Below are 18,142 nucleotides of genomic sequence, written 5' to 3'. Positions count from 1 at the left end.
TTTTTTTTTTTTATATATATATATATATATATATATATATATATATATATATATATATATATATATATATATATATATATATATATATATATTCCAAAGCAACATCTACCTGCCCTATCGCGACAGGCCTGATTTAGTGGACTGGCCATCGTATATATCATGTTTTTTATTAGGATTCTTAGAAGTCTGCTATGTTCCTTATTGAGAGTCACTAAATGCATGGCACTCTACTACGGCCAACAATTTCCAAAACGTTGACTTTAAGAAAATCGGGCAATTAATGTCCAAGCTCCGAATCTATTCTAAAGTACATGTATGACCAATTTATTGAGACCTGTTTAACCTGAAAACTTAATTCTATAGTTAGTTGTTAGCCCATAATTATATAATATATATATTACTCTTTCTACTCTATAAATATCTATTTAATTTCAACAACCATCTATTTCCATAACAACACAAAAAAATAAAATACTGAAGAATAGTCTTTTAATATTTTATGTTAACACTATGATATTTGGGCTTAAAACTTTTTGATAGGCCTATAACTAAATAGACTTGGTTTGAATGAAAGTAAGTAAAATCAAAGATGACCTTGAAGGGACACAAACATTGAATCAACAATTGCTATCAATTAGCAAAATCTCATTCAAGATCTGTCGTCATCCATATCTCCTCTCTCACGGCTACTTTTTTCTCTCAACTCCTTGTGGGCTTTGTTAGGATTTAGTTAGATTTGTAGTAGAATCTTAGTTAGATTATAATAAATATTTAAATCGAATGAAGATAAATTTATTAGAATTTAAAGATTAAGTAGAGTATAAATTTAATTAAACTAGGATTGGAATAAGTTTTAGTCTGGCTTTATGTATAGCTCCTTGGCAGATAATTAGTGTTGACGCCTCGGACCAACCGTTCCTAGAGCAAGTGGCAAAGGGTTTGGTGGTTGGTACGAATCCTAGTTGATTCACATTTCCAGCTAAATTTATTTCTAAATAAAATAAGCGAAGCAGATAGTATGCTACCTATCTCTTAAAAAAAAAAGTGTTGACGCCTCGGGTAGAGTATGGCAGAGAGGTAATGTCTTGTTGAAGCCTTGGGTGGAGTACGGCAGAGAGGTAAAGTCTTGTGGGCCGTTTGAGAGAGAGAGAGAGAGAGAGAGCTTTGTCGACCTTTGGTGCACCTTGGGCAGAGGAATAATTGAAGTTAGGTGTTTTGGGCATAGCTCTGATCTCAATAAGAAAAGTCTTTTGAATTTATAGAAGAAGAGTGAAGGTTCAGAGAGATTTAAAAAGAGGATCTAGGTTGAACTACTTTATGTAAAAAAGAAGTCAGGTATAATTCTTCTCTTGATTAGTGAATTTTATCTCACCAGTATTTTCTATTTATTTTTTTTCTCTTTTTTGTTATTGTATCAATTTTTGCCGAGAAGACAGTTTATGATAAAAAATTAATTTGACGTTTTCATTGCGGAATCCCAATGATTGATACTGAAGCGATCGAGTATCGAGTCAACAGTAGTCGGTATCAGAATGTGTGGCAAGTTCTCAAAATATGGTATCAAAGCGAGTATCAAATTCCCAATAGGCTTATGAAGCATGAAATCTCCTCCAACATCCTCCCCGATCACTGACCTCGCAGCTGGTAAAAGGTATGAAGTATTGGAGGCCCTTTCCTCTATAAAATTGAATGGGACTTGAAGCTAGTGCTACTCTTACATCTTCCAGTTGACTGTTAATTTCATATATATGTTTTCTTAAACAGAAGGAATTTTTTGAAGCCTGTCATTCCTTTTTTTGTATGCTTTTGTATTCAATAATAAGTTTGCTAGGTAATTTTCATGCCTGTATTGTGTTTGAGTTCTTATATCCCTATTGCCATACTTTATAATAATGCCCTTGCATTCCCTGTTGCCATATTTTGTTATACAGGCTTCCTTTTGTTTTAGAAGCTTCCTATTGTACCTTTCTTACTTTCATACAATTTAAAGTTTTTCCAATTACTTTTATAGTTTATATAAAGTTACAAATTAACTGTCAATTCATGCACAATTAAATACATTTGTATCTATTTGACGACGGTTACTTATTTCGTTGAAACTGAAACCAATTCTGAAGTTTATTCTTTGGCTATTTATGATTAGCTTACTTCTTGTGATAGAAGTTGAAGTTTCTCAATTTAGGTCTATTTCTACAGTTTAATAGAAAATGAAGTAACTTTTTTCTGTTTTCTACTTGTATTTATAACTTACTTTCCTGAACATGTAGTTGAGGCTACCTTACTTATTTTCATACTACTTTGAGGCTACCCTATTCTCTAATTACTACACAAAACAACATTAACTATGGAGCAAATAATGGCAATAATTTATAACATAGCTGCAGATTTAAAGGAAAAAAAAAAGCTAAAGAGAAGATAACTTATATATTTCATGTAATAATCCGACCTTTTAGCAACAATAACACGTTGGATCCAAACCACCGACTCAAAATGTTTAAGCCCAGTTATTATTACTAGCGTGGAGGCTTGATTCTAATTAGAACCATTTTTCCACCCAACGTGGGACTATTGAAGCATTATATTTCAACTTCAACTAATTACTTCAATTTTTACTGAAACTCAAATAACTTTTAATTGCACATGAATCAAAATAAAAACGTGAAGAAGAAAGATGATGAATCGAAAGCAACTGTATCCAGATATGAACTTGTTCAATTCCACGAAAAGTTTTAAAAAAAAATTTGGACTATGATGTAGGGAAAGGATATTTTAAATATCCATGGCAGGGTAGCATGGTTTTAAACTTTTGCAGCTATCATGGATTCGTGTAAAACTTTCCTTCTATGGCTTTTAAGCAAATAATATACCATATTGACTTTATGTTGAATCAGGGCCATGTGTTTGCAACATTATATATCCGAACTAAGCTTTTATGATATCTTACGCTTTCTTACTTTGATTTCTGCAGTTATGATAAAAGTTGTTTCAACTTAGTATTGAAATTTAAGTGAATACTTGAAGTTATTTCAACCTGCAGAAACTCTGTAAAATTATTTAGCATGTGGGAGTGTATGGCTCGATTCTATAGTATTCAATTACAATGAAGTAAACCAGTAGGAATAATACATAAAACCATATACTGGAATTTAATGTTAGCGAGAGCAAATACAAAAAAAAAATAATAATAATAATAATAATAATGTTACATATATAAATTAATTAAGCTTAGAGAGAAAAAAAATAGAAAAAAGTTTAATACCAAAGGGAGATACGTAAAGTACGGAGATGTAATTAAGAGATAAAGAGTGTTGGGGCTTCTTCAACTTCTAACTATTGAAGAAGTCCCAACTATTGAAGAAGTGCATTCTTTTTTTGTTCTTATTATATAAAGATCGAAGAAGAGCCTTTTCTACATGATTACATGCATGGTGTGTCCAAAGATAACTTGCTTTTAAAAGCATCGAAATATCAACCTGTAGCTAGTGTTTGGAGTACTAGCTCCACTGTTTTACAACAATTAAGTGCGGTGTACGAATTAAACACATAAACCATATCAACATGTTCCATTATATTATTAACATGCAAAGCGTACGATACCTGTTTAAGATCAACTCCCCCTCCTAAATATTCGTACTGGCAAACTAGTTCTTGGTGAAGCTGCATGAGGCGCTGCCGATGATCGGAGTGTGTCCCACGAAGAGTGCGACATGCCCCATGAGCTTGTCCTTCCGGGAGAAGTTGGTGCCGCAGGAGCACCGCCACCGGAGGTCCCCACAGTGCTTCTCGTGGGTGCGGAGATCCGACAGCAACGAGAACTGCTTCTTCTCGCACTGTTTGCACACATACATCTTCGGGCAGTGGCTCCGCTTGTAGTGGTTCTTCATGCACACCAGCGACTTGAGCGGCGTGAACCGCGGGTGCTTCTTGTTCCACCTGCACCCTTCCTGCGGACACGAGTACTTGCGCGCCCCCGACCCCACTTCTTTGTCACCCAATAGAGCGGCGATCATCGTCTTCGCTGGGTTGGTGAGCGCTGCGGTGGTCTTGTACTCGTCGCCGTGGGCTCTCATGTGCATCCTCAGGTTCGCGTCCCGCTTGAACCCCTTCCCGCACACTTGGCAATAGTGCGAGTACTTCGCTAGCAAATCCGCTGCATTTAGCTCGATTACATCATACTCCTTCGACGATGAGCCGAGTTTGGGCTCCTTTTTCTTCTCGGCAGTGCGAGAAAACTCCAGCTTGCCATGAATTTTGTTGCTATTGACTGCATGATCGCCATTGTTACCGCTCACCATGTGGTCACTTGTTGTGTTGCTAGGGTTGCAACTGTAGTGAACATCGGCATCGGAAAAGACGATGCTCTGACCTCCGTCAAGGTTATTGCTTCGAACCGCATGGTCGAGCACTTCACTCGAATCCTCGTAAGAGGTCTTCGCATGTCTGGCTAATAGCTCATCGGTTGGAGGGGGGACCGTCTCGAGTCCGATCTGCTGGAGTGCGTACATGATCGATGAGGCTGCGACAATGATCTCCTGGGCGAGAGAACCCGCACCGGACACCACGACCCCCACCGAATCTTGCTGCATCCCGCTAGGGGAGATGATGGTCCCGACATAGGATACCAGTTGTTGGATCTTCTCACGAAGTGCGGAGATGTTGTAGAGGAGGGAGTGCGATGGCGGGGCGTCCACCGCGCATGAGGTCGTGGCAGCAGCGGCTCCCGTAGACAAGGAAAGCATGTCTTCTATCCCTTGGTACATTTGGTACCCTTGTTGGTTGTTCATCATGGTTTAGGCCCTAAATTACTTTGTTCCCTTGTGGAGAAGAGGATAAAGGGTTTTACAGAGAGAAAGAGAAGAAGAAGAAGAAGAAGAAGAAGAAGAATAAGAAGAATATAATATGGATAATAAAGGATTAAGTCAACTTACGTCCCTGCTTGAGCCTTCCTCAAGTCCTACCAAACCCACATAAGAGGGAGCAATTTGTAGTAGACCTCATGGGGGATTAATATATAATATATTAATGTAATTAATAGAATAGTCCTATGATTAGGTGAATACTTAAATAATGAGAAATTTGTGTGTACGATCGATGGACGCAAAATTATGGATATAACTAGTATTGTTTCGTAACGGGGTTGTGCATGGTTTGATCACTTCAACGCGAGCATGGTCTCTTGCTTTGTTTAACCGCAGCTGTAAGTGGTCAGGTTATATATACCTGGTGAGGGGTAGAGAGAGAGAGAGAGAGAGAGAGAGAGAGAGAGAGAGAGAGAGAGAGAGAGAGGAGAGGAGTGATTAGCTAATTGTTTAAACTTAGACAAGTAGATACAATGTCTATTGAGTATGATAACGTGTTAGATTTTTTATTGATTTTTTAAATGGAGGGTCTCAAAACCATGCTAGCTTGTGTCACGTACAAAATCCGTTTGGACTTGTGTAGAAACCCCACCCATGGCCAACTCCCTTAATCCTTGAGCTAGCATTCTGTTCTAGGACGGGAGATTAGATTGGATCGAATTACGTTCTAAATGGCGAGAGGTCGGATTAGACATATATATTCACAGTGGCGTGAGACTGATTGGGCCGATCGAGTCACAATCAAGATCCAAATATGAGCGCTATGTCTACACTTTAAGTGAATTAAGTATATCTTTTTAACAGTTTGAGCTTTCGGAATAAATAGTTAATGCCAACGATCCGATAAGCAGTATCAAAATCAGAGTTCGTATACTCCTGATCATATCAATCGATGCAGTAATTGATTTAGGCATTTGGAGAAAAAAAATTTCTTTTTGGAAAAGAAAAAGAGTTGGAGAGTAAAATTAATGGAGACATTAGTAACTATTTATACGTATCTATTTTTTTTTTCCCTAAGCATTATAAAAGTATGTGCGTAGTATCAACACTTGGAAGTAAAGATATATTTGGATGTGGCCGGTGATAAGTTATCTAGTGCATTAATTTATGCATTAAAATTATGTTCTTGTGTAATTGTATGTTACGAGTTTGATTTTGGCTCCTGGACTGTTTTGATATTAATGATCAATCTGGTAAGATAGTATATTTTATTTATCTATTTTTGAGAAAATTGACTATAAGGTTGATTATGGTACATCTTTTAGGCATTTGATTTTACTCGCCATCTACTAAATACTACGACCTTTTCAGGTGCGTGTGTTTGGTTCCTCTAATTAAACCACCGCTGAAAATTATTTTTGGCTCAAAAAATAGTTTTCCACTTATTGTTTGGTTACATGTAAATTAAAAAGTTGTCTCGTAAAATAGTTTTACATACTTTTGGGAGAATCTGATTTTTCATTTTGTGCTTCCTTTGAGTAGTAAACGGAAACTCCCATTATGGACCACCTAAATGGCGTAAGATAATATGTAGTGGCAATTTCAAATGCACCCCTCAAAAAGGATAAATAATAAATATTCCTTCAAAATTCTCAATTTCATTTTTGCCACTAAAGTGCAATAAGTGATATATTGAGAAAAGTAAGTTGCATTTTTAGCCAAAATATTCTATCTTTCATTCAAAATAATGAAAAAGAAATTCTAGTCTAATGATGTCATTATGCATCATTTCCAAAATACGTAAATATGTCAAATATTATTGTAATTTAAAATGATGCATGTTTCTTTTTCATGCAATATTTCCTAACAATTAAATTTATTATTTTTTATATTTTTTGTACTTGTTTTTTATTTTATATTTGATTTCTTTAGAAAGAATCTTTGAATCCGCCGCTGCTTTTTGAGATCCAATAGTATTAGATCAATTGTCGTACCAAACAGGCAGTAAAGCCGCCCTTAATTACTTTCAATCCACCAATTTGAAACAAAGAAAATACCCCAACTTTCGAACTAAAGATTGAGATAGAATGGAAGTTTGATAATAGGGATAATTCAATACAACTTCTTACAAACATATCGAATAGTAAATATATTACTATATATAACACTACAAGAAATCAAGTATTTTCCGGCAGAATTCTAGAGGCGGTTGTCGGTATTTGTAATTTAGAGATACTTGTAGAGGCGGTTTTTAAAACCACTAGAGATACTTGTAGAGGCCCCTAATTTGTTTTTTTTTTCATATTTTCTTTTTCCCTCCATAACCCAAAAAAGAACCCTAATTTTTTATCTCCCTCCAAAACCAAAAAAAAAAAACCATAACTCTCTTCGATCTGGCATGACCGCCGCACTCCTTTTCGAATCAGCCACTCTCCAATGTGGTTAATTGCGGCTGCACTCGTTGATCAGTGGTCCTTCGCAGCACTCTTTCCCTCCCACGTGCGATGAGGTCTCGAGGGTATTGGAGCCCGCCCTTCGCAGCACTCTTTCCCTCCCACGTGCGATGAGGTCAAGACTTTGGCCGCAACAATCTCATGCACGGCTGCTGCTAAGAGGATAACGGTGAGGGCCTCTGCTCCACTCTCACTCTCTCTCCAAACCCCCTTTCTCTCTAAAAGTGAAGTGATTAATTGAGTTATAAATTTTCAGATCTGCAGCCACTAAATATTGGAGAACTAGTGGTACGGTCTTTAAGATATGCTCCTCCAATTCTTCCCCTTTAGTTTTGTTCAAATGGATATATAATAAATAGTATTTCAATTTTTTTCTTTTTAATCTTTGTTTTTTTTTTTTGGTGGGAATTAAATTGGTTTTTTGTAATTTCTCCTCTAATGTGGGTTTTGGGATCTCAGTACTGTAACGATCCAGCCCACTAGCAACAATAATTCGTTGGGTCCAAACTATCAGCCCAAAATGCTTAAGCCCAGTTCATCTCTGTTCCTATCCGATATGGGATTATTGGGGCGTGGCAAACTCCCCCTGTTAAGGCCCTGACGTCCTCGTCAGTCCAATCACACATACAGTCCAAGATTACCAGATGATGTGAGACTCGTCTCGCTAGCCTTATCATCCAGACCCTGAAATAGTCGGTTATCTTGTCATTCAGACTCCGGTATAGTCTATCACCTTGTCTTTCAGACCCTGACTCAGTCCAGACTCGCCACACATTTTCGACTGGTGAACCGGCTCTGATACCAAATATAACGATCCAGCCGCTAGCAACAATAACTCGTTGGGCCCAAACTATCAGCCCAAAATGTTTAAGCCCAATGGTTATTACTAGTGTCTAAGTCTCTTATATATCCAATCACATCTTCATTCCTGTTCGATGTGGGATTATTGGGGTGTGACATGTATCAGCCATGAAAATCTAGTTTTTGTTGAATTAATTTAACTCTGGTTGATGAATGTTTGCGACTACTTTTGAAAATGAAAATTAGAAAAGAAAGCTGAGATAGTGGCTTGATTTTCTATATACCAATTTAGGATAGCGGCAAGTGGCTTCCTTATCATTTTTAATCTATTATTAGCTAGTAAGTAACTACATAAAGTTTGCAAGTTGTTTTTATCTACATAGGTCTGAATGTTTGTACGCTGTGATTTTTTTTTTTTTTGGAGGTTAGTATTTGACAAATAATTTGATTTATTTTCTTCTAAGAGGATACTTGAAATTTATAACTCAATTAATCACTCATGTTCAAACTGATTAAAACATATGTTTGACCCTCTAGCTAGGTTCTATTTATCAACTTACTTTAGTAAAGCAATTGTCATAGTTCTTTCATCTGTCTTGTTGAGAGAATACATAATGTTGACCTCAATACAAAGTTGATTAGCTCAACTTCTTGCCTTATAGATGAAACATACATATATTTATCTTTTTTTTTTAGTTGTTTAATCACATAAAAGGACAAGAGTTGGATGATGAAATCTTAAAATAGTACCAAATATAAAGGAGACAACCAATTTCTTGATTTTGCATTTCACAAAATGCATCACATGGTTGCAAAATTATATGTCCTTGTATTCGTTGCACTAATTGCTCTTTCCAACATATGATGATGCTAAAGTATACTTAATTGATATGTGATGGATTTTAAGAAAATATACTCGTTGGATTTGTCACGGAGAAGACCCTATAACATCATTATCCTCTACAAACCCTACTGCATTTTTCACCTCTAATCAGGCATCTTATTTACAAACAAACACAAATAGATTAGATGACATGGATGGTCTTTTGCATGCTGCGATGGGTATATTTAGTGAGTTAATTAATGAGATAAATTTAGTTGCAAACGAAACAAATGGACAACAATCTAATGGATTTGTTACTATAGAGCAAGCTAGTGAAGAAGTTGATGCACAACAGCATACAGAGAGGGCTGATGTAGAACACCATAGAGGAAGCTCTGCTAGGAAAACAAGCAAGTTTTTGAAGTTTTTAAAAGATGCAAATGAAGAGTTTTATCCTGATTGCAACCACTCAAAGACAAGAATCATATTTTGTGTACTTAATAACTCAATGAATTAAAAGACAAGTCACATTTTGTTTAGTAAAGTACTCGTGAATTTTTTTTTTATTATTAATTTTTTTTGTTGAATTTTAGACTGATATTATGTGTTTTGGTGCACCACAAGTGATTAGCTACTATGTACGTTTGGGATAGTCTTTGTTTTTCCATGTGTTACAAATGATTAGCTACTATGTGATGAATAGCTTTATATTAAAATTTGATACTTGATGAGCTCATTTGGTTATTACACTTTGTAGATTATATTTTGGTTTTTGTCTTAATTTGTATTCAAGTTTGATATTCATTTGTTGATTTGAAATCAGTAACTATGTACGTTTGGTATAGTCTTTTTTTTTCCATGTGTTACAAATGATTAGCTACTATGTGATGAATAGCTTTATATTAAAATTTGATACTTGATGAGCTCATTTGGTTATTACACTTTGTAGATTATATTTTGGTTTTTGTCTTAATTTTTATTCAAGTCCTGATATTCATTTGTTGATTTGAAATCAGTAACTTTGATTTTATTGGTTTTGTCTTAATTTGTATATATATATATATATATTATATATATAGATTAGGCTGGAATACTATTGTAGTAAAAATACTCTTTTAACCTTGGAGAAATTATAGGGTTAGGATGATATTAGTCAGTTAAGTTGAGTGGTCTCCCTAAGTTGAGTGGTCCCACTGGGTTATAGTATTTAATCCAATTGGTTAGAAATGATGAAAAGAGTTGATCCAATGGCTAAAAACTGTAACAACAATAGAATTTGCTACTAATAGTAGCCCATCCAACTCTCTATATATATAATATATATATATATATAATATATATATAACTAGGCTACTATACTATCGGTAGCACGGAGGCTCCGTGCTACCAAGTTGTTTCGATGTTCGAACTTTCGAATCACGATCGCTCCGTTAGACTTGATCTACACTATTAAAAGTATTTAGAAACTAAATTCATAATTTTCGATACATTACCTATCAAACAAGTAATCTAAAATTGAACGACTGAAATAAAAAATCTCATAAAAAATGATGATAAAAGATTTAAATTCAAGATCAAATATATTGATCTACTCTAAATATGTTAAAAGAATTTTCTATAAAATTTTCATCGGATTTGAATGTTTTACACCTGTTAAACCTCAAACACACCACATCGGCCATAAATTGTCAATTTTGAGATCTTTTGATCACTAGCAAATGATGCCGAAAGAATCTAAATTTAGTTTCCAAATACTTTCAATGTGTAGATCAAGCTAACGGAGCCGATCGTCGATTTGGAAGCCGCATCATCGAAAACAACTTGGTAGCACGGAGCGTTCCGTGCTACTGATAGTATAGTAGCCTGACTCTATATATATATATATATATATATAGATATAGATGATTTTTACAATTTGGCAAAATATGTACCAACGGTTTAAACCGCCTAAATAAATAAGATAATCAGATTTTCATTTGAAGAATTTTAAAGGTAGTGGCGGTTTACACCGCCACTACTGATTTTAATTGAAAAACTATCTCAATAACAAGCAGCGTTTAAAACCGCTGGTATTGGACCGCCACAACTTATTTATCCTACCCGGTAGTCGTTGAAACTATTGCTACAATGTACAGACGGTGGTATTCACGGCGCTTTACCGGCGGTTGGTGAACCATCGCTACGTTTTCTAGAGGCAATTTAAACCGTCGGTAAATGTCACAGAAACTGCCGGCAGAAGTCTATTTTTCTGTAGCTACAAGATTCAAGTTTTCATATTGTTCTTTCAAAAGTCTAGTGATGTTCGTATTTGCCCCTCTGATTTATCATTGTTAGCTTGCTGTTTATTTTTTAACAAAAGATAAGTGAAATGTCAATTTTGTCATTACAAACATGTCCCTCCAAAAGCTCCAATTGCTAGAATCGTGCAAAAATATCCTCTCGAAAAATCCACAATGCTCATCTTCTTTTTCTATAAAAACTAACTCAATTCACCATTATTGCAACATCTTATTTACCTCTTATTTTACTCCATTTCTCTTTTACCTATCTAATACTAATTTTCCGACGCCTGACATGGGCGAAGCAATACACGTCGTGAATGAATGGAAACAGAGAAACTTTAGTTACGAGTTCAAAACTAGCATGAAGGAGAGAGAGGAATAGGAAGAGGAAGAATCAGTTGCTAGAGTTTTAATCGAACCGTAATTTTAATTGAGAGAAGAAGATAAAATATCAGGGAGGTAAAAATGTAAAATTACCTAACTCACTAATCAAGGTTAAGTATTTTACCTATGATTAACTATATTTTTCTAATGGACACTAATAGTAGGTATACATTTGAAACCATTAGAACTCACTACAACAAAACTATATTTTAGTGGCATTTATTTAGCGGTGATTATCAAACGGCCACTATTACTATTATTTTATTATTCTTTTAGCGGCAATTATTTTCAATATATATATTTAACCCACTAATATTTATATATTAAATAAATATAATAATCCTTAACTCAAACTCAACCCTAATCCATCCCACCCGATCGAACCCCACATCCCCCTCCCCCTCCCCCTGAGTCGATCACCTCAGCTCGCGCCCTTTCTCTATCGCGATCCCCACCCCCGCGCACCCCACATCCCCTCACTCCCCCTCCCCCTCTCCCTCTCCCTCCCCTCTCGATCCAAGCTGCGTCGCGGCGTTCTCTAAGCTCGGATCCGGGGGAGGAGCTCTCCGCGGCGGAGGAGCTCTCGGCGGCGGCGGCGTCGTCTCCGGCGGCGGCGTCGTCCTCCGCCATGGTGAAGGCGATCCGCGTCCACGAGCTCGGAGGCCCCGAGGTGAGCGCTCTCCTCATCCGCCTCCGCCGCTTACTCCGTTTTCCGCAAATCAGATATCCTTACTTTTTTCTTCGTTTTTTTTTGGATTTGATGGTGAGAAGGTGTTGAAGTGGGAGGAGGTGGAGATTGGGGGGCCCAAGGAGGGAGAGATCCGAGTGAAGAACAAAGCGATTGGCGTTAATTTTATCGATGTTTATTTCCGTAAAGGGGTTTATAATGCGCCTTTGCCCTTTACTCCAGGTAAGTTTTTTTTTTAAATAAATTCGCTGCTCTGGGATTAGTTTTTGTTTTGTTTTGGTAATTTACTGTTGTTTTGATTTTGTATATACTTGGAATTTCTTGGAATTGCAAGCATGTTTTCAAACAAAATCAAGGAAGATTGGTGAAGATTTTTGTATGGTAGAAATAAAATTAGAGTAGAATTGAGAGATCAGAGTTAGGAGGATTCACGATTTCGCGCAAACTATGGTAAGTAGTCGAATTTGTTGATGGTAATAAAGTTTGATTATAGGATGAGGAGAAGAGGTGAGTAGTATTTGTTGGCTCGTTTACATATGTGTAGATTCCTCAGAGATCAAGAGCATCATCAAATTGGAGAAATGCTTGAATAAAGAGGAGTTGGACTGGAAAGAAAGATGAGGTGTTTGTAGATGAGAGATGAGATCCACTCTTTTAACCTCATATCTACTCTTATAACCACTTTACAGTGATTCGTAGTGTTGTAATATTCATGATCTATTGCAAATAATTGTTACATACAGAAGGCTGGGTAACGGTATGGATTTTAATAACAATAAAATTGCTTCCACTTTAGACCACTTCTGAATTTTTAATCTTGTTCCTTAAGATTGTGCACTTCGGTATCCAAATGAGTAGTTCACCATATTCATACGACACGTCGCAGCTGCTATTTAAGCACCTCTTTGTTATGAAAGCACTTCAATGTGGGATTCTATGGTACTTATTCTGCATGCAAATAGATGATGGACTTCATCGAATTTTGATTGCTTTGTCTAGGTCTTAGAAAATATTAAAAAAATTTTCTAAATAACTAACCAGAGAAAACTTTTAAGTTCTTTTTTTCCTCAAATTAGTACTTCTTCTGACTTCTGAGGGGATTCTGCAGTTTTCGCTCTTCATTAAAATATTCTGCAACTCAAATTCAGTATAGTACTTCATATGTAATTTGTTCGTTGAAAAAGATCTATTTTATGTAATTACTATCTCATTTTTTTTTAGTTTTTTTCTAAATTCGAATGATGAATATCCAGGGATGGAAGCAGTGGGAAGTTGTGACTGCAGTGGGCCCTGGATTGACGGGCCGCAAAGTAGGGAATGTCGTAGCATATGCCGGTAATCCGATGGGTTCTTATGCTGAGGAGCAGATCCTTCCGGCAAGTGTTGCAGTTCCTGTCCCATCTTCCATTGACTTCAGTGTTGCAGCAGCTGTTATGCTTAAGGGCATGACTGCTCAAGTTTTACTGCGCCGTGTCTTCAAGGTCGGTTTTCTCCACTCCTGAGTTCTTAGACCTCCTTCAATCTATTAATACTTTTTTATCTCTTATCCTTTAAGGTTCTTCTTATGTAATAAATAGTTCTGAATGGGTACAGAACTGTCACTAGTGTTGCATCTGTCTTTTGGGGCTCTACAATGCAGAAATACACATAATTTACATCTCAAGATCAGATTAATTGTTCTTATTCTTATTAGAGACTTGATAACTTTTGTTCTCATTGAAGTCTTTTCATTAGGCACTATTCACCTATACTCCTCAAAGGGATATACACCAGCAGTTCAAAGTTTCTTATATGCCTGAAGTTTAAAGAACTTTTAGTGAGTGGTAATTTATGCTATAGGAGTTCATAGCCTTGTTATATGTAGCATGCTACTTGTTAAAGGTTCAAAGTGAATTTTGGAGATGAATCTCTCTTGCTTTAATCAATGATAACCTTCTGGATAATTCTAAAACTATAACTGGCTGAGTCTATTTCTAATGCTAATGCAGGTTGAGCGAGGCCACACAGTTCTCGTCCTAGCCCTTCAATGGTTCTGTTTGATGTAAGAAATTTTCCCAACTGAGAAGAAATTACTATACAAGGTCGCATGCCGAATCAAATCTAGTGAAGGTATTAATAAAGAATCCACTGTGAATGATTTACCTGCCAACAGTCAAAAGAGAGTTGTTTTGATTTTAATTCCTGAAGATAAATACACAAATATGAAGTTTAGACAAATGAGTTTCAGATAACTAGTTTTCAGGGATATGTATGAAATTGTTACCTTCAAGTTTTGTTGCTCGGAAAGCAAGCTTCAGATCTTATGCATGCTTTGGGAATGGGCTCTTCATTATGTGTTTGGGCTTTCTATACATATTAATTAGCAAATTTCTGCTGATATTAATAAATGAAACATTGGAATTTTGTTCCCTTTGTTCTTTCATTTTTGTGGATGAAGTTCTTGATACCAATGCTAGATAGTATTGTAGGAACTGGATCTTCTATTTTCTATCATGGTTCTGTTTTATGATTTTCATCAATTTGATTTTGGATTGCAGTTCTCTATATCTACTGTTTCCAACTAAAAGCTTACTTTCCTCTGAGCCATCAAGTAAGTTAATTTGTAGCCTCACTGCTGAGCCGTCCAGTAAGTTAATTTGTTGTTCAGTAAGATCAATTGCTTGAGGAAACGACATCTAATTGAGAGTTTCTCACAATATTTCTATCTGCTTTGATGCACAAGTAAATATGACTATTTATGTGACTAGATATGAACGGCGATCTCTCCTGTTCCTATTCATTTAAGCATATATTCTCCGAATGGTGAGATAATGTTATTGATGCCTTAGCTACCATCTTTTTTGTTATGTCTAGTTTAGGTTTTTGAACATTTATTTGAGGATCTTTAAATCCTGCTTTGAGGAGGATTTTTGATTTAGCACAAGCTGAATTGCATGTTAGTATATTGGTGTAGGATGAAATGACTAGGGTGAGAAAGGAATGGTATGGATGTGATAATGGCATTCACATTCTTTCCTTAATTCTTAGCATAAATAAGTTTGTAAATAATACTAGATTTCTAAATCATATTTGTTTAACTTGATTTTGGATGCTCATCAATTATTAGTATTATGTATTTTTATTTTGAATGAATACCAATGTGTTCAGTGCATCGTCCTATTGGCAAAAAAAAAATGTATAATTTATGAATTAATGTAAATACTGTTACCTAATAGGTTACTAGCTTACAAGGAAACATGCATAAATATCTAATTTTGACAGTACCCTTTTAAATATAGATGAAGATAGTGGTGTCAATATGGTACACAATTCTGAACCCTACTTGACAGAACTGGTATATGAGCTGGATTGAACAAAAGAAATTTAACACATTAAGCCCTAGTTAGGACCATTGCTGACCTACATTATGGATACATATTGTAATTATAGCCCCCTGATATGCAGTTAATGAGAACTTTAGTTGTTCCATACTTCCATGTGCATCAACAGCCATAAGTTTGGATTAATGTTAGAACCATGACTTCATGGGAACTTTCATGGTTATCCCCAAACTAGCTTTCACCTGTTGATCAGATTCTGAAATTTTAACTAAGCAACTTCATATAGTTTTTGGCTAAAAGCTGTGTTTGTAGAAATAGTAATAGAAAATGTTACTCATATGTTATAGTTTAATTTGTCATTAGCTTGTTAATTGTACCTTAATTTTATCTGCAATTTCTATGTATTCATTAGATTTTTTCTTTCTTTTTTTTGTTTTGTACACTTATCTACATGTTATTGATTTCAAATGCAACAGTTGTGAACCTGACGCTTATTGACCTTCCTGGGCTGACTAAGGTTGCTGTTGGTAAGTGACCGGCCAAATGAGCTCTTTTTCCTTTTCATTTAATGGGTGATGATTTCACTGAGTGGTAAATACGAGAGTTCGAGATTTAAGAGTCTCGCATATATAACTTGCAAAACAATTCTTATTTGTTCTAAAATCCTCACTTGATATGAGTTTATGTCATCTCTTAATTGAAAATTAAGGAGGATTTATTGACTTACTGCTAATCGAGCAGAGATCAGATGTTAGTGTTGTAACTCTTTGACACTGATTTTATGGCTTCTTTTTGGTTGATCCAGAACAGCTGGAGTTGCGAAAATTGAAGTTGGAAGCAAGAGTTTCAAACATGCGGTGTTTGTTATTTTTTAGCTACATTTTGAACAAGTATTTTTTGTTAGAACTTATGTTTGAAATTTAATTTGAATACTGAGATTGTAATTTGAGAGTTGAGACTATTTGTTATACAAATTATTAATGCTTTTTGATTACTAATATTTTTTAATATTTCAATTCATTGTAGTATTTAGTTGTTAATCAAGTAGTTTAATATTAATTTAATTGCCGCTATAAGCTTTATTTACAGCGGCATTTATAATAGTTGTTATTGTTTAGTATTTAGCGGCATTTATAATAGTTGTTATTGCATATTATTTAGCGGCATTTATAATAGTTGTTATTGTATAATATTTAGCGGCATTTCTAATGGTTGTTATTGCATACTATTTAGCGGCATTTATAATAGTCGTTATTGTATAATATTTAGCGGCATTTATTTGAATTTTTACCAACCGCCGGAATAAATGCCGCTAAAACTTTTAGCGACCCTGCCAATAGCGGCAATTGTTAAAATTGCCACAAAACATTTTAGCGGCAATTGTAATTGCTGCTAATCTAAAAAATAATCGCCGCTAAAAAGTAATTTTGTTGTAGTGACTTTCTGAGAGATAAATTTAAAAATTTAAATTTTATAGGAATATATTTGCTATTCGACATGTTTACAGAGAGCTGTATGAAATTATCCCTTGATAATAATAGGGTATTGGTGCACAAATCTACAAGGATGCACAAGGTGCGGGCAATAATTTATCCTCCAACAGTCAATATATGAGCCTTCTATGATTAGCGCTACTAATTCGATAATCTATCTATTAGATATAAAAAAGATTCTCAAATCTAATCTAGTGAAGACACATGTCCTATCAATAGGGATGTAAACGACTGCGAGCCTGGCAGTGCTTGGCACGGCTACTGTAGCATCCGTTCTGGGCTCGGCCGGCCCGGCACTCCAGGCCGTGAAGGTGTGCCAAGGTGAGTTTTTGCAGACCGCCAGCCCAGAACGGCACGGCCCGGGTCGGGCCTAGGCCATGCTCGGCCGCTAGATGGTCGGCCTGCAGTCCGGCACGGCACGACCCGGTGGTTTAAATCCCACAGCCTATGGCCTACGGGCTATGGAACAACAAGGATCAATAACACGGACCTAAACCCTATGGACCTACCTATAGAGTGTTGGTTGTAGGGCTACTGTAGCCCTGTGAGCTTTGCAGACCCTTAACCTTGGAAAATGGGATGAAAAAAAGTTATTAATCTTATATTAAAGTTGGTTATAGGATCAAACAAATGTAAATTAAAATATTTATATTAAAAATCTATAAAATTGGAAGTGAAAATTATTATCTCTAATCTTTAAATTTTATATAATATTAATTAATAATTTTAAAAAATTAAATTTATTGTTAGTGTTTAATTTTTTTAAATTTATAAAATTTTTAAAAGAGTTTCAAAAAAGTTGGATATAATTGTGTAAATTAAAAACTTTAAATCAAAAGTTTATAATTTAAAAACTACTTATCTCTTTCTCTTCAAAAAAGTATTTTTTTTAAAAAAAATACAAAAAAGGACAAAGAAGAAAGGGCAAAAGTCCTATTACTGGGCTGGCACGAGGCCAGGCCTAGCCCCGCCTGGGCTGGGCGGGCCAGAGGAGCGGGCCGGACCTTTCCCTCCAAATAAACGGCACGGTCTGGCCGAATTCGTAACCGGGAGGAGCCGGGCCGGGCCGACCCTGGGCCTGAATCGGCCCGGGTAATGT

The 18,142-nt window shown here is 35.8% G+C and overlaps 1 protein-coding gene and 1 long non-coding RNA gene across 3 annotated transcripts; one reads left to right on the top strand and one right to left on the bottom strand.

Annotated features, from left to right (window-relative positions):
• Window positions 3,408-4,335, bottom strand: LOC109708320 (zinc finger protein STAR3-like). Its single transcript, XM_020230031.1, has one exon. The coding sequence runs from the start codon at window positions 4,293-4,295 to the stop codon at window positions 3,642-3,644; it is 654 nt and encodes a 217-aa protein (XP_020085620.1). The 5' UTR covers window positions 4,296-4,335; the 3' UTR covers window positions 3,408-3,641.
• Window positions 11,937-16,506, top strand: LOC109708213. 2 transcript variants are annotated; one of them, XR_002215691.1, is made up of 7 exons: window positions 11,937-12,212; window positions 12,314-12,452; window positions 13,484-13,711; window positions 14,219-14,339; window positions 14,768-14,820; window positions 16,027-16,077; window positions 16,356-16,506. It is a non-coding gene; the product is annotated as an uncharacterized LOC109708213 (long non-coding RNA). The 2 variants fall into 2 exon arrangements; XR_002215690.1 differs by lacking the exon at window positions 14,768-14,820 and having other exon boundaries at window positions 11,940-12,212.

This window comes from Ananas comosus, linkage group 3 (assembly GCF_001540865.1).
Source record: "Ananas comosus cultivar F153 linkage group 3, ASM154086v1, whole genome shotgun sequence".
Taxonomy (NCBI): domain Eukaryota; kingdom Viridiplantae; phylum Streptophyta; class Magnoliopsida; order Poales; family Bromeliaceae; genus Ananas; species Ananas comosus.
Note: the sequence above shows the minus strand (reverse complement) of the source record. Positions and strands in the feature narration are given on the sequence as shown.